Genomic DNA, 26,505 nt, shown 5'->3' with positions numbered 1-26,505 from the left:
GACCCCTCCACTCATATCCTCTCTTGCTGCACACAGCCTTGTGCTATGTCTCTAACGCACAGTCTTCTCCTACCACAGGCGCTTTGCACTGCCTGCTCCTTTTAACTGGAGGCTTCCCTCAGAGGTCCAGTTGGCTTGTCCCCTCCTTAAAGGCTCTGACTCCCCCATTCATAATATAACATGGCAGTTCTCCTCCAACCACCTCCAGTGCCAATTCTGTTTGTTCTTGCTTTTATTTATCTCCCTGCCTGTAGAATGTAAACACAAAAGCAGAGAATGTGCTTGTTCTGTTCACTGTTGCAACTCCAGCCCTTAGACAGAAGGCGCTCAATCTTTACCAAATGAATTATTTTGAATGGAAAACGCAGAACTTGGAGTAGCCATAAATGACAATTAAAAGTATTCTCTAAAACTTGAAAACAGTATATAAGGTGGGTACAAATCACGGCAGCAAATATTCCTCCCATTTGCTGCAGGCCCAAAAACTGACACTGAGGACAGTAGGCAGATTTCTACTCAAGCAAGGAATTCTCCACTCCTCCCTTTTTTTGTATACTTCCAGAAAATTTTCCAGACCATTTCCTTCTCTAGGAAAACACAGGAATAGCGCAGATAGTAAAAGCTGGACAATTGTTTTTTAAAGATCAGAGGTGCTGACCACAGATTCCGAACCTTCATTACTGCCTCCTCCTCCTCCCTCTCATCTCTCAACTTCTGATCCAATGGTTTGGCTCATAAATCCATCTATCTAATTCCTTGCTTCTCATCACTTCATTTACTTCGCTATATGACCCTTCCAGTAGGCAGAAGAAACAGATATTCTAATAGCTATACCACCACTCTGGGTTATCCTGGCCAAACACTGGACAAGGATCCAGGTGGCAACCTCGGCTACTGCCTTAGCTCTGCCATTTTCAAGCTCTGAGACCTTGAACAAATGACTGCACTTCTCTGTGCCTTGGATATCAAGTCTGTGAGAGGAGGAAGGTAGAGCTGATTTGGAAGACAAACACAATAAAGGCGACCACATAATGTTTTGTTTTTAAGTTAACTATAGCAAACATTCATCACAGCTCATTACCAAGAGAGTTTGAATACTCAACTTGATCATTCTATTTGTTTCATATAGCTTTACTTACCAACACAACCCACACCAGTTGGGTTCAACTGAAAATCGGGTGGGCAGTTACACTCATAGCGACCAGGCGTGTTGACACATAGGCCATTGACACAGTTTATGGGATCTGCACACTCATCAATATCTAGGAGAAGCATTGAAAATGCCCAGGTTACCATTTTTACTTTTTCTAGGAATACTGCTGTTCCAAAGAATTTGGTGGAATTTTTGAAAGTTAGTAGATTAAAGATCACTAGAAAGACTCAACACAATAAAATAAAGATCTTAAATTTTGATATATACCTAAAACAGGTTCCACATATCAAGCACACAGTATTTACGACAGCATTTAGTATCCTTGATAAATACATTGTAATTAATTAAAATTTGCAACTCTGAGGAAGAAAAAATTATGTCACTATTTGCGTAACAAAAATCACAAATATACATGTATATATAATACATATACATGAACATATATACAGAGACATTTTACTAGTTTCATTTCAGATATTTAATATTAACAATTATATAGATAACAATTTAATATTATTTACATAAAATTGCATCAATTCCATAGCTACAAATAAACGTATCTGAATATAATTTTCTTTTTCAGAAAAATGTGTAACCTAATGCATAGATTAGCTAAGCAGAAATCTCAGGAATTTTTATGATTAGCACAGAATATTATTTCAATGAATCAGAACACAACTTAGCCCATAACTGACCATACCTGTACAGTTCCCTCCAGTTCTGTCCAATTCATAACCATCATCGCAGATACAATGAAACATTCCAGGCAGGTTATTACATGTTCCAAAGACACAAATGTTTTGGAAGGAGCATTCATCAATATCTGAAGATTTAAAAAAAATAGGAATCTCTTATTTACAAAGACATTTTAAAATTTTAATGTAATGTCTAGCATTAGTGCATTTTTCTACCCCCCCCAGATGTTTTTATTCAGTAAAGCTTTTTTTTTTGTCTAGATAGGTAAGTGCAAAGGGCAAGCAACTAATGTTCACCTATGGAACTAAAATATAAAAGAAATATTGTTTCCTTGGTAAAATGAGTGTCTAGTATTTTAAATGACTTGGATTATGATAAAGAAGAGTTGGCTCAAAGCACAAAAAATACAAAAATTAAATATAAACATGTCAAAGAAATGAAATTGTGAAAAAAGATATAAGCAAATTCAAAGATTCTAACTAATTAGTGCAAACAGCAGATATTTTATAGTTGATAAATGTTTTATATTATGAAAAAACAAATATATAATTATTTTTAAATATTGGAGATATTAAAATTAACTTTTTCATTAATTTAATTAAATTTAATTAAATAAATATTAATTAACTCTTTAGTTTTTACTTCCTTTTTATTTTGCAATCTTCTCTGTTATTATAAAGTAGTTTTAAACAGAGAAGAAATTTCTTCCCTAATTTCATGTTAGAAAGATGGTCCATTGACCCCATATTCTAGTAAATTTCATTAAAATATCTCTTGAATTGGACTAAAAATTCATTTATGAAAAGTTCATGATAGTCTTCCATGAGGCTGTGACTCAAAGTTAATAAATATGAAGTTATCACTCCTCACTCAGGTGAAAATCAATGTGTATGTATAGCTGTGGAAATAATCTGAATTTCTACTCTCAAAAGAGGACGGACATTTTTGTATAAAAATTGCCTAACACTCAGAGAATGCAGATCAGTCACGTCATTTTAGGCTAGACTAGACAAGTCATCCTAAACTGCTGTCATCAGACAGTTATATCTTAAGTCTAAACAAGACTTCTTTGGTCATTCATTATAGTTAAAATATTGGTTTCAACTATCTTAGATTTAACGTATGGTTCCAATCATGTTCACAGTTTACCATATGCAAAGGTATTTTTTATTGTACTGGGGGTAAGAAAGTTATTCTCTTTATATAAATGAGTAAAAATTCTTTAAGCTAGATTACAATTGAATTGTGTTAATTTATATTCAAAAAGGGAATTGTACTATCAGCCTTCCGAGTATGCATTTTTTTGCTTGTTTGTTTCAGACAGGTTATTGATCTATCACACAGGCTGGAGTAGTGGCACGATCATGGCTCACTGCAGCCACAACCTCCTGGGCTCAAGCAACCCTCCCCCTTCAGATAACCAGGTAGCTGGGACTATAGGCAAACACAATCACACCAAGCTAGTTTATAAAGTTTCTGTAGAGACAGGGTCTCCTTATGTGGCCCAGATTGGTCTCGAATTCCTGGGCTCAAGTGATCCTCCTTCCTTGGCCTTCCAAAGTGCTGTATTAACAGGTACGGGCCACCATGCCCAATCTATTTTACTTTTAAATGAACTTTATTAGAAATTTCTTCCACCTAAGTAATGTAATTGTTGTATAAAGAAGGTATTTTAAAAGATTACTGTCTTTCCTTTGTAAAACAGATACATATTCAAAAATTCAAATAATACACAAAACAAATAGCAAAACAATTACTCAAAAATGTTTCCATCTAGAAAGAATCATTTAAGATCATTTCAGACATTTATATACATATTTAGAAAGTGAAGCTAAAACAATTTGTATGCATCAGATAAATTTACCATCATCTCAACAGTTTTAAAATACTTTTCTAACGTTAAGAATAAAAAATGAAGCCGGGTGCTGTGGCTCAAGCCTGTAATCCCAGCACTTTGGGAGGCCGAGACGGGCGGATCACGAGGTCAGGAGATCGAGACCATCCTGGTTAACACGGTGAAACCCCATCTCTACTAAAAAATACAAAAAACTAGCCAGGCGAGGTGGCGGGTGCCTGTAGTCCCAGCTACTCGGGAGACTGAGGCAGGAGAATAGCGTGAACCCAGGAGGCAGAGCTTGCAGTGAGCCGAGATCCAGCCACTGCACTCCAGCCTGGGCAAAAGAGCGAGACTCCGTCTCAAAAAAAAAAAAAAAAAAAAAAAAAAGAAAAGAATAAAAAATGCTAAAAATATTTTGGTTTTATGCTAAAGTTGAAATGTAATTTTTAGACAGTATTAATGAATTCTATACAATAAATTATAAGAAAATTAGCACTATATATCCTTCCAACTGCTTATTTTTATCATTTTCACTTTTTCAATGTCTGTGGCAGTTTACCATAATTTCCACAGTGTTTAGTACTAATTATTTACTTAAAGGGATCAATAATGGTTTTATTACAACTTCTCCATTTGTTTCTTGATTGGCTGTGTTTCATTACTGATTATTCTTTTTCCAAGAAGGGTGGGACTTTTATGAAAACACAGGTGTTTTCTACCTGATGTATTTCATGTGTAAGAAAATGCTTATTATCTTTATAATTAAGTATAATATTTTTCACATTTCCTCAGAATTTTGTGGGCATGGATCTAATGTCTTTTGGTATTGGATATTTCTGTTTAGCTCATGAATTGCCTTTCTTTTTTTTTTTTTTTTTTTATTATACTTTAAGTTCTGGGATACATGTACAGAATGTGCAGGTTTGTTACGTAGGTATACGCGTGCCATGGTGGTTTGCTGCACCCATCAACCTGTCATCTACATTAGGTATTTATCCTAATGCTATCCCTCCCCTAATCCCCACCCTCTGACAGGCCCCAGTGTGTGACGTTCCCCTTCCTGTGTCCACATGTTCTCACTGTTCAACTCCCACTTATGAGTGAGAACATGCAGTGTTTGGTTTTCTGTTCCTTAGTTTGTTGAGAATGATGGTTTCCAGCTTCATCCATGTCCCTGCAAAGGACATGAACTCATCCATTTTTATGGTTGCATAGCATTCCATGGTGTATATGTGCCACATTTTCTTTATCCAGTCTATCATTGATGGTCATTTGGGTTGGTTCCAAGTCTTTGCTATTATGAATAGTGCTGCAATAAACATATGTGTGCACGTATCTTTGTAGTAGAATGATCTATAATCCTTTGGGAATATCCCCAGTAATGGGATTGCTGGGTCAAATGGTATTTCTGGTTCTAGATCCTGGAGGAATCGCTACACTGTCTTCCATATGGTTGAACTAATTTACACTCCCACCAACATGTAAAAGTGTTCCCATTTCTCCACATGCTCTCCAGCATCTGTTGTTTCCTTATTTTTTAACGATTGTCATTCTAACTGGCATGAGATGATATCTCACTGTGCTTTTGATTTGCATTTCTCTAATGACCAGTGATGATGAGCTTTTTTTCTTATGTTTGTTGGCCACATAAATCTCTTCTTTTGAAAATTGTCTGTTCATATCCTTCACTCACTTTTTGATGGGGTTGTTTTTTTCTTGTAAATTTGTTTAAGTTCCTTGTAGATTCTGGATATTAGCCCTTGGTCTGACAGATAGATTGCAAAAATTTTCTTCCATTCTGTAGGTTGCCTGTTCACTCTGATGACAGTTTCCTTTGCTGTACAGAAGCTCTTTAGTTTAATTAGATTCTATTTGTCAATTTTGGCTTTTGTTGCCATTGCTTTTGGTGTTTTAGTCATGAAGTCTTTGCCCATGCCTATGTCCTGAATGGCATTGCCTAGGTTTTCTTCTGGGGTTTTTATGGTTTTAGGTCTTACGTTTAAGTCTTTAATCCATCTCGAGTTAATTTTTCTATAAGGGGTAAGAAAGGGCTGCAGTTTCAGTCTTCTGCATAGGGATAGCCAGTTTTCCCAACACCATTTATTAAATAGGTAATCCTTTCTCCATTGTTTGTTTTTGTCAGGTTTGTCAAAGATCAGATGGTTGTAGATATGTGGTGTTATTTCTGAGGGGTCTGTTCTGTTCCATTGGTCTATCTCTCTGTTTTGGTACAAGTACCATGCTGATTTGGTTACTGTGGCCTTATAGGATAGGTTGAAGTCAGGTGGCAGGATAGCTCCAGCTTTGTTCTTTTTGCTTAGGATTGTCTTTGCTATCTGGGCTCTTTTCTGGTTCCATATGAAATTTAAGGTAGTTTTTCCTAATTCTGTGAAGACAGTCAATGGTAGCTTGATAGGGACAGCATTGAATCTCTAAATTACTTAGGGCAGTATGGCCATTTGCATGATACTGATTCTTCCTATCCGTGAGCATGGAATGTTTTTCCATTTGTTTTGTGTCCTCTTTTATTTCCTTGAGTAGTGGTTTGTAGTTCTCTTCTAAGAGGCCCTTCACATCCCTTGTAAGTTGTATTCCTAGGTATTTTATTCTCTTTGTAGCAATTGTGAATGGGATTTCACTCATGATTTGGCTCTCTGTCTATTATTGCTGTATAGGAATGCTTGTGATTTTTGCACATTGATTTTATATCCTGAGTCTGCTGAAATTGCTTATCAGCTTAAGGAGATTTTGGGCTGAGACGATGCAGTTTTCTAAATATACAATCATGTCATCTGCAAAGAGATACAATTTGACTTCCTCTCTTCCTATTTGAATCCCCTTTTATTTCTTTCTCTCACCCGACTGCCCTGGCCAGAACTTCCAACAGTATGTTGAATAAGAGTGGTGAAAGAGGACATCCTCATCTTGTGCCAGTTTTCAAAGGGAACACTTCCAGCCTTTGCCCATTCAGTATGATATTGGCTGTGGGTTTGTCAAAAATAGCTCTTATTATTTTGAGATACATTCCATCAATACCTAGTTTATTGAGAGTTTTTAGCATGAAGGGGTGTTGAATTTTATTGAAGGGCCTATTTTAACGAAGGCCTAGTTTTATTGAAGGCCTTACTGCATCTTTTAAGATAATCATGTGATTTTTGTCATTGGTTGTTTATGTGGATTATTACATTTATTGATTTGCATATGTTGAACCAGCCTTGCAGCCTAGGGATGAAGCTGACTCAATCGTGATGGATAAGCTCTTTGATGTGCTGCTGGATTTGGTTTGCCAGTATTTTATTGAGGATTTTTGCATCGACGTTCATCGGGGATATTGACCTGAAATTTTCTTTTTTTGTTGTGTCTCTTCCAAGTTTTGGTATCAGGATGATGCTGGCCTCATAAAATGAGTTAGGGAGGAGTCCCTCTTTTTCTATTGTTTGGAACAGTTTCAGAAGGAACGGTATCAGCTCCAAGATGTACTTCTGGTAGAATTCGGCTGTGAATCTACCTGTTCCTGGACTTCCTTCGTTTGGTAGGCTATTAATTATTGCCTCAATTTCAGAACTTGTTATTGGTCTATTCAGGGATTCGACTTCTTCCTGGTTTAGTCTTGGGAGGGTGTATGTGTCCAGGAATTTATCCATTTCTTCTAGATTTTCTACTTTATTTGCATAGAGGTGTTTATAGTATTCTCTGATGGTATTTTATATTTCTGTGTGATCAGTGGTGATATCTCTGCCTTTATCATTTTTTATTGTGTCTATTTGATTTTTCTCTCTCTTCTTTTTTCACTAGCAGTCTATCTCTTTTGTTAATCTTTTCAAAAAACAGCTCCTGGATTCACTGATTTTTTTTTTGAAGGGTTTATTGTGTCCCTATCTTCCTCAGTTCTGCTCTTAGTGATTTCTTGTCTTCTGCTAGCTACTGAATTTGTTTGCTCTTGCTTCTCGAGCTCTTTTAATTGTGATGTTAGAGTGTTGATTTTAGATCTTTCCTGCTTTCTCCCGTGGACAATTAGTGCTGTAAATTTCCCTCTAAACACTGCTTTAGCTGTGTCCCAGAGATTCTGGCACATTGTGACTTTGTTTTCATTGGTTTCAAAGAACTTCTTTATTCCTGCCTTAATTTCGTTATTTACCCAGTAGTCATTCAGGAGCAAGTTGTTCAGTTTCTGTATAGTTGTGTGGTTTTGAGTGGGTTTCTTTTCTTTTTCGTTTCTTTTTTTTTTTTTTTGAGATGGAGTCTTGATCTGTCGTCCCAGGCTGGAGTGCAGTGGCGTGATCTTGGCTCACTGCAAGCTCTGCCTCCTGGGTTTAAGCCATTCTCCTGCCTCAGCCTACTGAGTAGCTGGGACTAAAGGCACACACCACCATGCCTGGCTAATGTTTTTTGTATTTTTAGTAGAGATGGAGTTTCACTGTGTTAGCCAGTATGGTCTCGATCTCCTGACCTCATGATCTGCCAGCCTTGGCCTCCCAAAGTGTTAGGATTATAAGCATGAATCACTGTGCCTGGCCATGAGTGAGTTTCTTAATCCTGAGTTCTAATTTGGTTGCATTGTGGTCTGAGAGACTGTTTGTTATTACTTTCATTCTTTCGCATTTGCTGAGGAGTGTTTTACTTCTCATGATGTGGTCAATTTTAGAATAAGTGCGATGTTGTGCTGAGAAGAATGTATATTTTGTTGATTTGGGGTGGAGACTTCTGTAGATCTCTATTAGGTCCACTTGGTCCAGAGCTGAGTTCAAATCCTGAATATCCTTTATTTTCTGTCTCGTTGATCTGTCTGATACTGACAGTGGGGTGTTAAAGTCTCCCACTGTTATTGTGTGGGAATCTAAGTCTCTTTATAGGTCTCTAAGAACTTGCTTTATGGATCTGGGTGCTCCTGTATTGAGTGAATATATATTTAGATAGTTAACTCTTCCTGTTGAATTGATCTCTTTACCATTATGTAATGCCCTTCTTTGTCTCTTTTGATCTTTGTTGGTTTAAAGTCTGTTTTATCAGAGACTAGGATTGCAAGCTCTTGCTTTTTTTTGCTTTCTGTTTGCTTGGCAAATATTCCTCCATCCTTTTATTTTGAGCCTATGTGTGTCTTTGCACATGAGATGTGTTGCCTTTTCTATCTGAATTCTTCAATCCTTCTCCTATGACTAAAGTTGACAAATGTAGTAAATCTAAGTCTTTGTCTTACAATTTGGGCTTTGTATATTCCGTTCTTTGTTCGACTGCACGAAAATGTTTGGTTGTTTAGTACTTTTTTTTTTCTAGTTGATTTTTTGGGCTCTCTTCAGCGACACCAATTATACTGTTTACAGTTTTTGTCTTTTCTCTAATAGTGTTAATTTCTCTTTCCTCTTTTTTCCACTGTTATTATCTCAGGCCCCTTCTCTATGCTAGCAATTACATTTTCATCTGTATGTCTTCTGGTTTTTGCTGTTTTTATTTAATAGTCCTCTTATTTTGCTGTATTGGTCCCCATTTCTTATTTCCCTTGATTCTACAATCTCCCTTTTACTCTATAGCTCTTATAATCTCCATAAGCTTGTTCAACTACATTTATGATTTTATTAAGATCATATATGGCATAAAGTACCTATGGAAAATTTGTTTTATTTCTTGAGGAGTTTTCTTCCATCATGGGTTGGTTCTTTAGCTGTTTTTGTGTTTTTCTTCCTTTTGTTTTCATAGGATGCCCGTATAGTTGCTACTGTTTATTTTTCAGCTTGTATACACACTACTTGGCCTGCTCTTTCAAGAGCTTCTGTTTACTTTAGCACGGTTTAAATAACATCGCTTGATATCTTTCCTTCTTTATCAGAGCTTATGTGGAAGACAGCTGGTTTCGGTTTCATTAAAGCTGTATTCAGTCGCCCAAAGTTTCATAAGGTGGAGGGAGAGAAGATTGAGAATGGGGAGAGCTCCGTAGGCTCTAGGTTGATGAACTTGGCCTTCGCTTTCTCTTTAGAAATTATAGAAAATGGTCTGCATGTAGGTCTGTTCCATTTAACGGAGTCCTCTATCATGTTCCTGCAGGGGTTCCTCCAGGTTTTATATTCCCTCATTTTGGTGGAGATTACTGGGAAATGGCCAACTTCAATAATTTTTTGAATTCTATAGAAATTCTGAGTCTTTGTGGTGGAAAATGTTCATCGGAGGATCATGTACTTATAATAAGATGGGTAGACAACAAGGGATTCAATTAGCAAATTCAGAAAAAACTGTCCAGATGAGCCAGACCTTGTGGAGAGGAGAGAAAAACAAGGGGAATGGCCAGAACCATGGAATTACATTTTTTGGATTTCAAAAGATGGCATTCAGCTGAATGGAGCAGAGGGTCCAACTGAGGGTGAACTACAGGTGCGCCAACCCTCAGCTGCCATCAGTTACGAGTTTCTCTCTGTGGTAATGACATATGAGAAAACTAGATGTGAAGGAAGTATAGTAAACAGTAACTATTTAGCACCATCTTGGGGGAGAGGGAAGTTCTGAAAGGGCCTGTGCCACCCATAAAGTAATACACAATTAGGAAGGAAAAATCCTGTCTAGGTATAAACAATTTACGCTGGTGAAAGTGGCTACTGCTGACCTGTTCCTTCTCCCACTAACTCTTGTCAAACTGATGTAGATAATAAATCATGTCATTCCACATTTACATTGATTCACATTTTCCATTAATTCTACTACTAAACTTCAGTGCTTAGAAGAAACCAGGACCAAGAAAAAAAAGAACTTACCCTAAGTCACCTTGTATAAAATGGATTAGATTCTGCCCAATATTGTGGGTCAACGTAGAAATATGAATGCTTTCAGTTTCTAACTTCATCTTCCCTAGGGCCAACTGTTCGTCCCCTTTTTCTGAGTCTCACCACATTTGTTGCTCTTTCTGAAGAATTTCATGAAATTTTGGCTCACTTTCTTTCTTCAGGGCCACTTCTGACGGTGGAGCAGAGTTGGGCTCCACTCTGAACCACTGCAGGGTGTATCATCTGGTCTTGTTTGGTTGACACTGATGAATTGTGTGTTTGTGCGTGTGTGTGCGTGCACGTGTGCCAGTACTTGCCATTTCTGTTCATTTGGTTAGATTCTGATGTAGGGGGAAGTTTTTAAATCTGTTTTCATTTTATCATTTTTGCTCAGCAGTTAGGTTTTTTTTTTTTTTTTTTCTCTATGGGGCTGCATGACTGGCAAACTGAGTTTCTTTGTTGTTTGTTTATTTTGGCTTTATTTTGTTTTGAGACAGAGTTTCACTCTTGTTGCCCAGTCTGGAGGGCAATGGCGCAATCTCGGCTCACCACAACCTCCACCTCCAGGGTTCAAGCAATTCTCCTGCCTCTGCCTCCTGAGTAGCTGGGACTACAGGCACGAGCCACCACACCTGGCTAATTTTGTATTTTTAGTAGAGACGGGGTTTCTCCATGTTGGTCAGGCTGGTCTCGAACTCCCGACCTCAGGTGATCCACCCACCTTGGCCTCCCAAAGAGCTGGGATTATAGGCGTGAGACACCACGCCCGGCCCAAACTGAGTTTTTTTAAAGCTTTTCTGTGAATCATAAATTCTGCTGAAGCCCTATGGTGTATAAATTATTTTCAATCTCTCCTTTCTTCATTTATATTTTCATATAGTCCCTATTCATAACACAATGATGGCTCAAACTATATATAATGTGAATTGAGTTTCTAATTTAATAGAAAATCCAAATTCTTTTTCTTGGAAAATCCAAATTCTTTCTTTCTTGCCTATCATACTGGGCACAAAGACCCATTTCTAGGAAAGGGGGATGATGCCATCACTTAGAATAAGGAACCACTAGTATTAAGCAAAAGTACAGCCCTTGCTGAATCCCTGAAGAGGACTTCCATTCACAGACATACAGACAGAAGTCTCAACCATGAAGGTAAATGCCAAAAATGAGCTTTTTATGATTTTGATAAACACAATAAATAGTGGTGGTTGAGACAAGTAATGGAGCATATTTTAAAAGCTGAATAGTTTCTCCACATGTCATTCATTTAGTGATAAAAAAGAAAGAAGAGAAAAAATGGTTAAAAAAGAAAAAAGAATGAGCCAAACTTCCAACTACTGGCTCTTGGCCAGGAAAACTTCATAAGAGATGAAAGCTGCCTTCATCATTATTCATTCGGCAAAATAATCCACGCTTAAACGAACGACTTTTATATGTGCAGCATGTGCTATGTATTCTGCTTCCAGGTGGGGCTTGTTCCAGCCCTTGTTGTGGTTTCATTTGCTGTGGTTGATCCAACTTGAAAATGAGTTGAAATCCTGGTGACCCACCTTGGCAGGATCTGCTGTCTGAGGCTGGAGTGAAGCCCATCTCACACTCGCAGCGATATGCACCCGGGACATTAAGGCACTGTCCGTTCTCACAGAGGTTTATGTTTTCCGCACACTCATCAACATCTGCACAAAAAAAGAAATTCCATCTCTGTCAAGTTCCAAATTTCATGACATATTTTCTCCCTGCCCTATAAATAGATCAGTTTTACTGGCTTGACTTGATGCTCATTAACATGAAACAATAGCTAATCACATTCACTTAAAGGAGGGTATCAACCTGAGAGAAAGTCTATTTATCCTGCTCCCCCAACATTCAATTGTAATATAATTAAAGAAAAGCTATTTAACCTGCACCCTAACATTCAATTGTAATATTATTAATAGGAGAAATGCAGACGTCTCTCACATTTGCCTTCTCTTGTCAGTGGTATGCCAACATTATTTAGATATGAAAAACACTGGAATTAACCTTAAAATGGTGATCATTCTTTGAGAAAATTACAGTATTCGAATAAACGACTTGCTTTTTCACTAGTTCAAGTGTTTTAAAGCAAACTAGAGACACTATGGGAATGGGGAAAGTTTCTTTCATGTCATAATCTTATAAAAAATACTTCTATCTTAATTACACAAACAGACATTACTCATAGACCTTAAAGATAATTTAATTATATCAAGTGGAATAAGAGGGAAGGAAAAACCAATGTTTAGTGAGGGTGTCATTTGCCATGTGCTGTGCTGGTTGCCTGACATGCATTTTTTCACTGAATTCACCAATCTCCTGAGGTTTAGAGGGGAAGAACCTATGGCTAAGAGCATCCAAGTAAGCTGACAGAGCCACACCAAGGTGATAATACATGTTGACTGAGTCAGGATCTGATTGCAGATGTGTCTGACTTGAAAGCCATGCTCTTTCCTTGACACCATAGTGCGGAGAAATGCCAGGAAAGATGCAATATCTAGGGCTACAAGTAATGAAGCTTTACAATTGAATAAACACATTTCCTTAAACAGGCATCTGAAAATGATGAGGCTGCATTTTTGATGTCAACAATTAGAAAATAATTTAGTCTATCCTTTAATTATGGGTTTAAAATGTGTACTGAAAATCAATTGAGAAACACTTAAACTTTATGAACTGAAAATTATTCAACTTTATGTCCAGCAAGATTATCTAATCTTATACATGCATATAATGAGAGGATGCTTTATCCTCAAAGAATATGAATGAATAGAAGCTAAATAGAAGCTAATATTTACTGAAATTTTGTGATATGTTCTTCTAAGTCCTTTATTTGTATTATTCCATTTAATCCTTTCAATGTCATGTGATAAACTACTGAGACTTTGATAAACACATTAAATAGCAGTGATCGGACAGGTCATATATTCTATCTCAAAAAGCTGAACAGTTTTCCCATGCCATTCATTTAGGAATAAAAAAGAAGAAAAGAAAATTGTATTATTACTATTTCATGTTAAATCAGGCCAGACAAGTTAAGCAATTCACTTACAGTTACAGGCAAAAAATGGCATAGGCAAGATTTGAATCCAGGTAGTCTGATCCAGACAAAGGCTGGGATTTTTTAACCACCATTTACAAATAAGTAAGATAAAATGGCAAATCATTAACAGTACATGATTGTTACAAATGCCTTTATTTGAAAACTTTCAATACTGTATCTGGAAAGTCATTCAGATTTTTGTGTTTAATGTAAGAGAAAGATACATAGTCACCTGCAGGTCAAGTATAAAAAAAGAAGTAGTTACTTTTGTCTCCTCTAGCTATAATTTTCTTCAAATAAGGAAGCATATAGTGTTCTATGACTATCCCATCAGAGCACACCTCAGGACTATCACCCACCTGAGCAGGTAAAGCCATCTCCAGTGAAACCTTCGGAGCAGGCACAGCGGTATGAGCCTGGGGTATTTACACACTGAGCATTGATGCTACACTGGTGGGTTCCATTAGAACATTCATCCAGATCTGCAGAACACAGCAAAAAAGTTCAGAAATGAAAATGCAGCATTTAAGCACCTGGAAGGAACGTTTGCCTTAATTTACATATAAACTGGACAAATGGCATGCGTTTCAGTTTGCAGGCTCACAGTTCCAATTCACTAAGCTCTCAGACCCAATATGCAATGTCCATACAATAAATGTGGGCCAAAATTATGAACTCAAGCATTTTGTGAGATATATAGTCAACATGAATTTTTTTAACAGCTTAAAGCAAACTAGTGTTAGATCTCATTCTGACTTCTACTGAGGGTGAATTTTATTAGTGGTTTCCTTATCAGTAAAAGGATCAATTCTGAAGGTGATACTGAATTTCAGAACAGGAAAATTAACAAAGAGTTTTCCAGTTTATTTAATAGATGAGGAAACAGAGATATGATTCTTGACCTCATGGAACCCTTAGTCTAGTAGAAAAGACAGATGTTAAACACAGAACACAATTAAATCTTGCTACATGTGCCATGAAGAAAAGTTACAAGGTGTCATGAGAGAATAAAAAGGGCATCCTATTTGGGCTGCAGGAACAAAGATGCCCCCTTTGAGGAAGTAGTTTTTAGTAAACGTCAGACCTGAGGATGAGAAAGGCTTAACTTGCTAAACAGAGGTGGGGAAGGGTATTCCTTCCAGAGGGAGGAGCGCATGGTAAGACACCAAGGAGGAAATGAGCTCAGTGTGACTGAAGAAATGAAAGGAGGTTACAGTGGCAAAGCAGAATACACCAGATGGAGGGTGATGGACAATTAAGCTAGAAAGACAATGGAAACCCGCAGCCAAGGGAGGGAAGATGCATTTTATCCTGAATTCAATGGGCTAGAGTGAAGACTATGAAGAGATCGAATCCATGCTCCTGCTGCTACGTGGAGAATGGACTGCAGGAGGGCCAGAGAGGGAACAAGCCAACATACCAGAGGGGGGTTCTTTTAACATTCAGCAGACACCAAGAGCGAGGGTGCATGAGAGACAGAGAGACAGAGAGAGAGAGAGAGAGAGCACAGAGAGACTCTCTTTGCTCTCTCTGGTTGGGACTAGAGGAGAGGAAAGAAGATGTAAAGAAGAGGATGAATTTGGGTGACATCTTGGAGCACAGGAGGTTGGACACAGCTGAATGTCTTGTATCAGAGGCAGGCTGTTTTGCAACAGTTAGCCAAAATGACAGATGGACAAGAAGCACAAAAATGGGAGGCCGAAAAGAGAAAAGGGGTAGGCACATGGGGCTACAAAAATGGGAATGAGGGCATGGTTGAAAAGCTATGATAGTAACCCTGGAAAGATGGCTGGACTAGAGGCTGACGCTTCACTAAGCCATTGCAAGATGTTATTTAGTAGTTATTTGGAAGCTCTGATACTTCAAATTCTGTAGTCAGCACATAAACTTTTGATAAGTATGAAATATTTGAATGGATAAAAAAGTATATATTCAAATTAACTTATAGTTTTGGTAAGAAATCTTAAAGCTATTTTTTAATCCTTACTGTGGGTCTATACGTTTTTTGTAAGTTATCGGGGGATGTGAGTTTAGCTTGCTTTCTTTTCTCTTTTAAATTGACCTGGAAATTCTTGCCAGTTGGAAAAATGCTTTATTGTAAGGCAAGTGAAACACTAAGCTTATTACACAGAACTGTGAATGACACTCAGGGTATATTCTAGTCCCTTGCCTCTCAGATATAAAATACTTCTTCTTAGACTCTGGCTCAAGAACCATAAAACTTGGAGAAATTGTCCATTTTTTTTCTTCAAATAAGACCTCTTGGAATCCAAGAAAGCATTTAGAATTTCCTGTAAGAAGAATTCTATTTTCTAACAAGATGCTGGTATTGTTGACTTACTACAAACTTAGGTTATCTGAAAAAATCTTTTATTGCCCTCCATTTATTTCACTGGATTTTAAATCTCACTGATTACTTCTTTGAAAAGACTGGAGGAACACACTCGTCATTTTTCATCATACAGCTGTGTTTGGATCGCCAGCTGCATATCAATTTTTTACTGAACAACAACACATTAAAAAACAGGTGCCAAGGCATACTGTTGAAATTTTGATATGGGTAAAGGAAACTCTTAGGCAGGAATTACCTTGCAACTAAGATAGCCTTTTTATAAGGGAATTAATAAAAGCGAAGCGCATGATTCTACAAGTGTGCCAAAAAGAGCCTTCAAAAATCTGTGCCCTAGCAAAGGATATTTACATTTGCAAACTCACCAATACACTTGATGCCATTTCCAATCCAGCCTTCTCTGCAGCTGCATTTGAAGCTTCCTGGGATATTCAGACACGAAGCATGCATGTCGCAGTTATGAGCACTGATTTCACACTCATCCACATCTGAGAAACCACAATTCATAAGAAAAAAACAAAAATACAAACTAATTAATTCTACTTCCAGGTATATTTTTGTATAGGTAACACTTTAAAGTAAAGATGCAACTGTGTGGAGAAAATGGTAGCCTAACTTTTATTCTTAAGCTTTGTAGACTGCAAGAGGATTTGGAAAATTCATGATCCTAATAAAATGAGTTCTTCCCTAGAAAGAACTGTCAGCCACTTTCCAGTAGAAGAGAGATAAGACACAGCAGCGCTGCTCCCTGGCAGGTACGTGTGTCATCCTGGGGCCTTCTTCCCTGTCCAGACTCAGACACAGCTCCATAAAGAGGACATTCGATTACAGATCAAGAGAAATCTTATTTCCAATAATAGACAGTGCTATTGATATTTATTACATATTTTTCATGAAGATAAGAATCTAACCTTTTTAAAAAAGTAATAGTTTATTCTCTTTTTAAAATTACATGATCATTTGTCATTTTAAAAATCAATATAAATATTTTATAAAATTAAAAAACTATAATTTAGGTGTTTATTTTTATTTCTTCTATTTGAGATTATAGAAAAATATTCACTGGGAATGTTATCTGGAAAGCAGCCAGATGCTTTCGCCAGTGTGTGTGCGTGTGTGTATTTGTTTGTCTGTATACACACACACATACCCTTATATATGTATGTATAACCTATGTAGATTTGGTTCTCCAAAGCTTTCTTGACTATAAATAGTAATGTGTTCCATCTAGTTCAATGATTACATACTATAGACGCTGAAATCACACACACACACACAAACACACACACTCTCTGTCTCTCTCTCTGTTGGCTTCACATCAACCCTGTCAGTGGTAAACATGCAGAACACCTTCTTTTATAATCTGTCCCTTAATGGAGGGGTCAGCTTAAGGGCTGGGTTGCCTTCTAAGTCTTCCACCACCTGCCTTAAAAAAATATCATACATAAGTCTTAAATTGAGCACTGAGGAATACATGATCCAAAACCTTGACCCTGGCACATCCTAGCCCCACTTGCATGCAAAAGGCTAAAACTACTTAGTAGAGAAAGGGAACAAAAGACAAAGTGGGTGAAGTAAGCAAAGAAGGAAAGTGAAGAGAGAAAAAAGAGAAAGGCAATTTGGGCAGAGAGAAGACAAAAGCAAACAGAGAAGAGCAAACAAGAAAGGAAAATATGGGAGAAAGGAAGAAAGGGAAAGGGTCTCAATGAAACTTAAGATTGATTTTTACTAGTTTAAAAGAAGTGCAGAGGTAAACGGCAACTGGGATCCTGGGTCTTTTGGTGCTCTTTGTTCATGAATGCCTTCCATGTGGGCAGCAGTCATACTCAGAAAGTGACTGCTGCTGCATGAGCCACCATTAGCGGTCAGGGCCACGGGAACCGGACTGCACTCCCACTCACTCTCTGTCACAGCCCACAGTCAGCCTCCCGGTGGGTGGCTCAGACAGTGTGCTACCACAGAGACCAGCCAAATCCATCACACATGCTATGGGTCACACACTCATCCCACACACAGTCACAGCCTGGTGACAGGTAACCGGCCTAAGGGATGCCAGAAAACAAACGATGCTGAAAGTTGGCCTTTGACATCTGAGAAGTTGAAACACAGAGAACACAAACTTGAAACCTACCTGTACATCCTGTGGTCCCCTTCTTCACTGAGTAACCCAGCTGACAGTGGCAAATGAAGGATCCCTTTGTGTTCTCACATTCCCCAAACATGCAGATATTTGAATTTAGGTCACATTCATTCACATCTAGAAAATTTATTTTCAATATCTTAGTAGGTGTTCATCACAGTAACTTAAAAGCTATCTTCTACACTGAATAGCATAATACTGAAATACACAGGTGCGATCTAAACTATAATCCATCTGCAAATCATCGTGTTGCAGATAAATATACTATCTGCCTTTAGAGATTTTTAAAAGTAATTCTTCCTGAGATTTTATAGTTCTAGTAAATTGATTTGAATTTTTAAAATAACAACTGAAAAAGCCTTCCTTTTATCATGCTTGTGTGTGCATGTGGGTGTGTATGCACGTGTGTATATAAATGTTTATCCTTTCTTATGATACCCACCAATGCATGTTTTCATGTCCATGGAAGCCATGAAGCCATCATAGCAGAGGCAGCGATACTCTCCAGGAATGTTGGTACACTGACCGCCATCACAGATGTCAGGATTGTTTTCACATTCATCAATGTCTGATGATACAAAATTAGCATCAAATGAAAATAAAAATGTCATTCATCAATCTCAAATGCTTTCGTTTTCTATCTAGTTCCACTTGGTAATATCTGCAGCCATATTTTCAAGAAAAAATTAACTAGATGTACAAAGCCTATGTGTTTTCCTTTCTATACCTGCACACGATCTCCCATCTGGCATCAGGGCATAACCCTCACTGCAGCTGCATTCGTAGCTTCCCTCTGAATTTGTGCACTGGGTGTCACAGCCTCCGTTCATTATCATACATTCATCAATATCTGTGAAAACAGCAACGCAACCACATTACTTGTTAGGTCTGCTTCCTTAAAAGGAGTTTTCTTCTTTTTAAACAGATAATGCTAACGTGGCTTTGAATTTTTCTCCCCACTATGTGCGTTGATTGAACATCATCCTTCTTAGTTCTTTTAACTTCATTTTAGGCAGCATTCCATGTTTAACTGCAGTACCCTAAGATTAAATAATTTGGAAATAGAAGAACTATGGGGATTAGAGAATTTTCTACATTAAGATGAGTGAGTCTGCTGCAAGACCAACAAAATATCTGAGATCTGCCCCCAGTCTTACATTCATTTTCGGGACAAAGGATTTGCATAAGCTTCATTATAATTCAGTGCCAAAAGTTTTCCTAGGCTGATTTGAGACATATGAGTTTCAGGCCTGCTTGGTCTCCCCTTACCTGTACAGCCCTGGCGGTCTGGCGTGGCCTGATATCCAGGATTGCAAGAGCACTGATAGGTTCCAATCATATTCACACATTTTCCATTTCTGCAGAGATTGTCACTCAGGGAGCATTCATTAATATCTATAAAAGATACAAAGAATTAATGCTTTATACAATATCGAATCACTACAGCCATCAGAAAGGTGCTTCACCAGAGCAGTGGTCTCCAAAGGGGTTTGTGTACTTCATGGGGAAGTGAAATGTTCTCCTGGGGGATTGAAAGAAAATGCTGGAGTCTCTATTTCCATCTACAACAGTACTGTTGAGCAAAGCTTTCTACAATGATGCAACTGTTCCATATCTATGTGGTCTAATACACAGCTGCATGTGCTACCGAGTACTGGAAATATGGACAGTATAACTAAGGAATATTTAATGTTATTTAATTTTAACTGAGTTTACATAGCCACATGTGGCTAGTGACTATCATGTTAGACCACACAGATTGCACACATGCCAGAACTGAAGCTAAATACTACTTAATATATGAACTTACACTGGCATGCTCACCTGGTCTATATTAGATGGTGAAGTGTTGCCTACATGATTTGAAGTATCCTGATGGAAGACTGATGGTTCCACAAGACAGAGGCATGACAACAGGGCCTTCACGTGTTTAATTGCTTACACTGTATTATGTTTCGTGTGTCAGGATAGTAATCTACAAATCACACTGCCTGTTTTAAAATAAACTAACCCCTATAATATGGGCAGGTGTCTTAAAAATAAACTAGTACCAATAATGTAAGCACAAGATAACAGAAAAAAATGCCAGAGTGATATGCTTCCTTATGTAAACTACTTGTCAGGCATAAGATAACATAAAAAACAGTGACAATATAATCAGATATAACCAGAAATTCATTCCAAATTCTCAAAATAACCAAGATTATATGGCATGGGTTTATGCTTATGATCACTAAGTGTATATTACACAGAAATATACATTTTGTATTCTGCATTGTTCCTTTATACTCTTTTAAGCTGTAAGATCCATGAAAACTAAGTAACAAAGTAAACTTAGATCTGTGACTCACTGTACCTCAATATGTACAACCATGAATAAATATTCTGGAATTATTAGTGTGAAAAAGCCTTTTATACCACTATTAAAATGAAGTAAGAACATTAAAAACCTTTTCATTTATCACTTTAAAATATCTATTTAATCTACAAAAAAATTCACCTCATATACTAGCAAGGCAATACATATGGCTTATAAATAAATATATATGTATTAGAAAGGTGTGCTCAAATTATGATTTGAAATTTAGTGTGCAATCTGTTCTATTTTAGGCTGTCTTATTTGCTTATGGTTTTAAGAAAGATTTCCTGTGAAGAACACGCTTTCTGGCTAAATCAAAGTTTTAAAGCCAGTATACTAGGAACATAGTAATTCCAGAGACCTTCACGTACTATGAAAAGCAATAGGTTTCAATGTCCAAAGACCAGTCATTAGCCTTCTTATATCCTTTCTGGCATCCCTACAGAGCTCAGGGCAGATGAAGGAACCCAGTGTTTCCCTGAGAAGTGGGTTAAGGGAGCACCGTGTTCACACACATGCAAGCTGCTCTGTGAGCAGGCACAGGGGCGCAGAGCAGAGTCTGCCTGAGTAGATGGGAAGACGCTGGGCAAAGGTGTACAATGCACAGGGCAGCTTTCCCATTTCTTCCTAATGGAGGATGACACCACAGGGACATCCACAGGGCTCCTCACCAATCACGTGGCTTGCAATAAAAAAAGAGGCCAACCAGAGGAATGCCAGCTCATTCGAGAGTGTCACCCAAGCCTCCACTAAAGACACAGCCTGTGTCCAGATGTAGGGAATCTCAATTTCCACCTTTTAATAAGCTAGATTTCATGTGCTCCTCAAACAACAGGTTTGTCAGAACTGATCCCTGCTCTTTACCAGTTGTGCTGGGCAGGTTTATGTGCTGAGGAGATAAACTCACCCACACAGTCCTCACGGGATGGTGACAGCTCGTGTCCCAGTGGGCAGTCACACTGAAAGCTGCCCTCAGTGTTCACACAGGTGCCACCCCTACAAAGGAGAGGGTTACGTTCACATTCGTCAATGTCTGAAAGGTAAAAACGTGAGATCCATTAAAGAACTCTGAGGGAAAAATATTCACACATACAGCGTGGGAGAAAGAATACTATCTGATGGGAGAGTGTGAGTCAGTGTAAGAGATATGCTCATGGGAGATGGGATAATGCTTTCCTCACTTTTCCTACAACCAACAGAAAAACTAAACATTCTACTCTTAAAGGTAGTAAGCTTTCAAGAAATTTAATTGCATGAAATGAGCAGCCTCATAAGGGGTAGAAATAAATAATATTTGCTTTATATCACCCCAGACTCATGATATATTGTTGTCAGTTATTCTGGTGTCTATAACACTAATCAGAGTGAAGGAAAATCTTAGATTTATAACCTACTATATCCTATGAGGTAAGTCCTATATTGTACTGAAAATTAAACAGTGGGCTAAAAGGTTGGGAATACCAAAAGGGTTTGTAATAGTACACAAATAAGAGCAATAACCTGGGATTGGCATGACTGAATACAAATCTTGGGGCCACCACATGATGCCATGCATTTTAAATGAGTCCCACCTAAGTAACTAGTCTGTGTGATTTTAGATTCTACGAATAAACAGGATCCAATCTGAATATCTCATTGCCATGAAGGCGCCAAGAGGTTGGGGCTCCCTAAGAGCTATCCAGGAGCGCATTTCCTGTCTGACATTTAAATCTCTTCTCTCTCTCACCACATCTGACATTTAAATCTCGCCTCTCTCTCACCAAAGATCCTGGCCACGCATGCCGTTCACAGCCCAAAGATAAGCAAAGGTCATGCACACGAATGAGTCTGTGCTAGTATGGCTTCAACCTGGCGAGGAAGAGCTCACGGTGCTTACCCATGCAGTTCTTCATCATCATGAACCCGCTTTCATAGCCTTCGAAGCACTCGCACTCAAAGCTGCCCGGTGTATTGACGCAGATTCCACTGCCACAGAGGTCAGGAGAAATCCTGCACTCGTCGATGTCTAATTCATAGGGTTTAAAAGAAATTTAAAAATTGAATGAGACAGACTTGGCCTTCCATGTGAAGGTGCTGCACGCTTGAAATGTTGGGGAAATTGGTGGCTAACAGTACAAGGGTATGTTTTGAGAAGATCCAGATAGAAGGGCCTAGGGCCTGAGGCACATTCCTTTCCCCAACTGCCAAAACTGTCACACCAACAGGCAAGTGGTGCCTTTTCACCTGTAAAAATTCTGAATTGTGGATTTCTTTTTGTGGCTTAGAAATAGTAACAGAAGAGGGGGTCATGGTAGCTCATGCCTGTAATCTCAGCACTTGGGGAAGCCCAGGCAGGAGGACTGCTTGAGGCCAGGAGTTTGAGACCAGCCTGGGCAATGCAGGGAGATCCCATCTCTAAAAAAAAAAAAAAAAAATTATTGGGGAGGCTGAGGTGGGAGGACTGCTTGAGCTCAAGAGGTCAAGGCTACAGTGAGCTATGATGTATGATGTGCTACTGCACTCCAGCCTGGGTGACAGAGACACAACCTGTCTCAAAAGAAAAAAAGAAAAAGAAAGAAATGTTAACAGAAGGATGAACCCTGCAACTGTGGTATGGGCTGAATGAGGCAGGTAGTAAATGAGGCAGCCGGGCCCCCATGACCTCATGTGTGATTGGAAGACAGTGCTGGTCTACTATACTAGCCCATGCCACCCCAGGTTGGAGCGTGTGAAGGCAGGGCCCCCGTCTCTGTGCAGGAGGGACTGGCAGACCCCAGAGAGATAGGCAGCCACGATGGACCAACACTGAGTCAGAAAGCACAAATAGGGCAGGGCCATGGTGTGTGCCCCAATTTGTGTTTTTGTGTCATATTCAGATGTAAAGAGCTTATCGATTTAGTAAGCCCTTTGGTGACATGAGCTGTCACCATTGTGTGAGGACTGTGTGGGTGAGTTTGTCTTCTCTTTTTATATATTACAGTAAATAATCTTCAGCATCTATATTCTCAAATACAGGGTTCTCTGAGAAATCTCCTATGCTTATAACTAAGATTTTTAATAGAGAAGTCATGTCTATATAAAATATGTTTAAGAAAACATGGCCTATTTACAAACATTTTAGTTCAAAAATCAAAAGTTTTTAATCTAAAAATCTGTCAATAGGGAAAAATGCTCCACCATGATCTCTTTATTTTGATGAATTTGATTTTGAAGTTTTAAAATCACAGGATTCAGTGCATAATTTGTGCATGTTCTCTTGAGAGGGGGGTCTCAGTCTTTGCTTTCTGCCAGCTTTTACTTAGTTTTTCTGTATTTATTTCTCCAATTACAAGAGTCTTTATTTATTTCCCTCGTTACTGGCCATGAGAAAAAAATGTAAATACTTCCTTTTAAACAAACATCTTAACAGAATTCATTGATTCAATTAAGTAGCTAACAATATGTCTATTGATTTTCTTTCTATCTACCAGTATCTAGGAACTGGTATTAAGAGCCATATGAGGAATGTGTTCTAGGGTGGAACAGGGACAATCTCTGGCTAATGTGATGTAGTGGGAGTTTCATAGTATAAACAGTATGGATTCTAGAACCAGATACCTGGCTACAAATCCCAGTCTGTCATCTACTGAGAATAGGGCCTTGGGAAAATCATTTAGTCTCTCTGTGCCTCAATTTCCTTATTTGTCATAGAATCCACTTCATAGAATTAAATGAATATTTGTTAAGTGCTGAGAACAGTGTCTGTCTCATAGAAAGTGCATGTTCTCTCTCTCTCTCTCTGTCTCTCTCTCTGTCTCTCTCTCTCTGTTTATATAAACTTCTCTGCTCTGCCAAGACTTGGTAATTTGGAGGGTGTGGGCTTTTGAATAGGTTCTTGAAGGTTGTACAGAAATGCTAGCTTTAAAGATACAGAATAAATAGGCAAGAGATGAAGCGCACCAGTGAAGAGAAAGGAAGCACTTCAGGGAGCAGTAAGCCACAGACTGGCTGGACTGGAGAGGCTGACAATGAGTGTGGGTACAGGAGGGACCCATAGGATCACTAAAAGCCCCCAGCACGGGAGGAGACTGGACTTTCCTGCTGTGAAGTTGACAGCCAACAATTTTCCACGGAACTTCACATTATATCTGGATCAATGCAGCCCTGTCAACGTGTCAGAGACATTAAGCAACTTGGCTAATTTCACAACAAAGGAAGAGGTGCAGTCAGAACTGGAAGAACCCCGAACTTCTTTATCCAGGACCAGGACTGCCTATACCAGTGGAAGTTGTTCAGTGGGAAGTTACACGATCCAGCCCTGCTTGGATGGTTAACCTGGTGGTTGTGGCAGTGAAGGATCTGACTGTGGGGACTTAACAGGTTGGGAGATCCTGAAGGAGTCTGTGATATAGTAGATACTGTGACATGTCACCCAGGTCCCTCTTCAGGAAAGAAGGACTTACTCCCCCGCCCCATCAGCTATTGGCAGTGTTGCTGGCAGAAAGCCCTCAGATGTCCACTATCCTAAGAGGACCTCTTTCCTGCTTCCCTGGGTAGCTGTATCCCAAGACTGGTCTTGCAGGTACCTAAGTGCATGGCTTCCATGCCCTACTCAAGGCAACTCTGATGGACTGTTCCAGTTCCAGAACTCCCAGTGGCATGGGCTAAGGACTTCAGTGGGGCTGCATCACAGCCCAGTTTCTTTCTCTGCCGACTTCTGCTTTCCTCTCTTCCCTTCCTCATTGTTCATCCCAAGAGCAAGCCCCAATAAACTTCCTGAATGCTCATCTCTGCCTTGGAGTCTGTTTCCTGAGGAGCTTAACCTGTCTCAGTCTAGAAGAAATATCACAGGCACTTGAAATAGCCGGTTTGACAAAATAATTTGCATAACTTTTTTACTTTGGGAGACAGAGATGTCAAAATTCAATTGGGATCTTCAATCCTGTTCAAAATTATACTCCTAATGCATACAGGGAAGTCCCTAGTAGGAGAAAGTACAGGGTAGGGGGAGGAACAAAGAAAGACCAAAACAAAGACAAACTTTCCAGACAGGAAGTTATAAATGTGGGAGTGAAACTCAGGAAGAACAGAGAGTTAGAGACAGGATGTGGGATTCAGCTCAGCAGAGGCCATCCCTGAAGTCATGATGGCAGATGAAACTCTGAGAGGCAGAAGAATGCTGTGTAGAGGACTCTGGCAACACCCAAGGATGGGAAAGGCAAGAATAATCTGTAAAGGTTAGAGAAGAAACATCATCAAGATAGAAGGATGATCAAAACCGGAAAATACCGCAGAAACTAAGAGAAAAGAAAATCTCAAGGAGAGATTTGGCAAGCAGAGAGGTCTAGGAGGAGAGATGTTTTAACACTACAAAGATGTTTTGCAAGAGTAGATGACTATACGTGTATGTGTCTGGGTGACAGAGGGCAAAAGTCAAAATTACAAAACAAATGGCTGGTTGAAAGAGGGGGTGAGACCTAACAGCAGGAAAACGGAATGGTAGCTTGAGAGAAAAGAAGGGCTGAGGAGATATTTTGAACCTGTGTGTAAGTTGAGGAATAGGGAGCAGAGAAGAGGAGGAGATGCTAGCAAGAGGAGAGAGGAGTGAACCTGCTGAGACAACCCAGAGCAGGAGCTGGGAAGGAGGGAAAAGAGGAGGTAACCCCAAATCCAGGTAGAGCATTACACCTCATTCTCTGTCACTGGAGGAGAGGGAGTGGGGGATAAAGGAGACTTTTTTTCTTTTTTGAGATTGAATTTTGCTCTTGTTGCCCAGGTTGGAGTACAATGGTGCGATCTCGGCTCACCACAACCTCCGTCTCCTGGGTTTAAGCGATCCTGCTGCCTCAGCCTCCCGAGTAGCTGGGATTACAGGCACCCACCACCACACCCGGCTAATTTTGTATTTTTAGTAGAGATGGGGTTTCTCCATGTTGGTAAGGCTTGTCTCAAACTCCCGACCTCAGGTGATCCACCCGCCTCGGCCTCCCAAAGTACTGGGATTACAGGTGTGAGCCACTGTGCTCAGTGGGATAAAGGAGATTTTATCACTAGAGAGGAGGCTGTGTGAGAAGGATGCAGGCAATCAGATTTATTCTCAACGAAGGAGAACAGGAATGGATGGGGGCAGGTTGTATACGAGAGGGCATGTAAGCCAGGGAAGAGGTTTAGAAGCAGCACTGAGAGAAATTCAGAAAGTGATGTA

The 26,505-nt window shown here is 39.0% G+C and overlaps 1 protein-coding gene across 1 annotated transcript in view; it reads right to left on the bottom strand.

The window, feature by feature from the left end:
- Positions 1–26,505, bottom strand: part of FBN2 (fibrillin 2) — a 275,257-nt gene that overhangs the window by 52,539 nt on the left and 196,213 nt on the right. The window contains exons 26-36 of the mRNA XM_010359875.2: positions 22,219–22,347; positions 21,250–21,375; positions 19,253–19,378; positions 18,711–18,833; positions 18,426–18,551; positions 17,975–18,100; positions 16,209–16,331; positions 13,853–13,975; positions 11,986–12,111; positions 1,854–1,976; positions 1,140–1,262 (exon numbers count right to left, since the gene is read on the bottom strand). Coding sequence (XP_010358177.1) covers positions 1,140–1,262; positions 1,854–1,976; positions 11,986–12,111; positions 13,853–13,975; positions 16,209–16,331; positions 17,975–18,100; positions 18,426–18,551; positions 18,711–18,833; positions 19,253–19,378; positions 21,250–21,375; positions 22,219–22,347 — 1,374 coding nt within the window. The remainder of the gene's footprint in view (positions 1–1,139; positions 1,263–1,853; positions 1,977–11,985; positions 12,112–13,852; positions 13,976–16,208; positions 16,332–17,974; positions 18,101–18,425; positions 18,552–18,710; positions 18,834–19,252; positions 19,379–21,249; positions 21,376–22,218; positions 22,348–26,505) is intronic.

This window comes from Rhinopithecus roxellana, chromosome 3, assembly GCF_007565055.1.
Source record: "Rhinopithecus roxellana isolate Shanxi Qingling chromosome 3, ASM756505v1, whole genome shotgun sequence".
Lineage (NCBI taxonomy): Eukaryota > Metazoa > Chordata > Mammalia > Primates > Cercopithecidae > Rhinopithecus > Rhinopithecus roxellana.
Note: the sequence above shows the minus strand (reverse complement) of the source record. Positions and strands in the feature narration are given on the sequence as shown.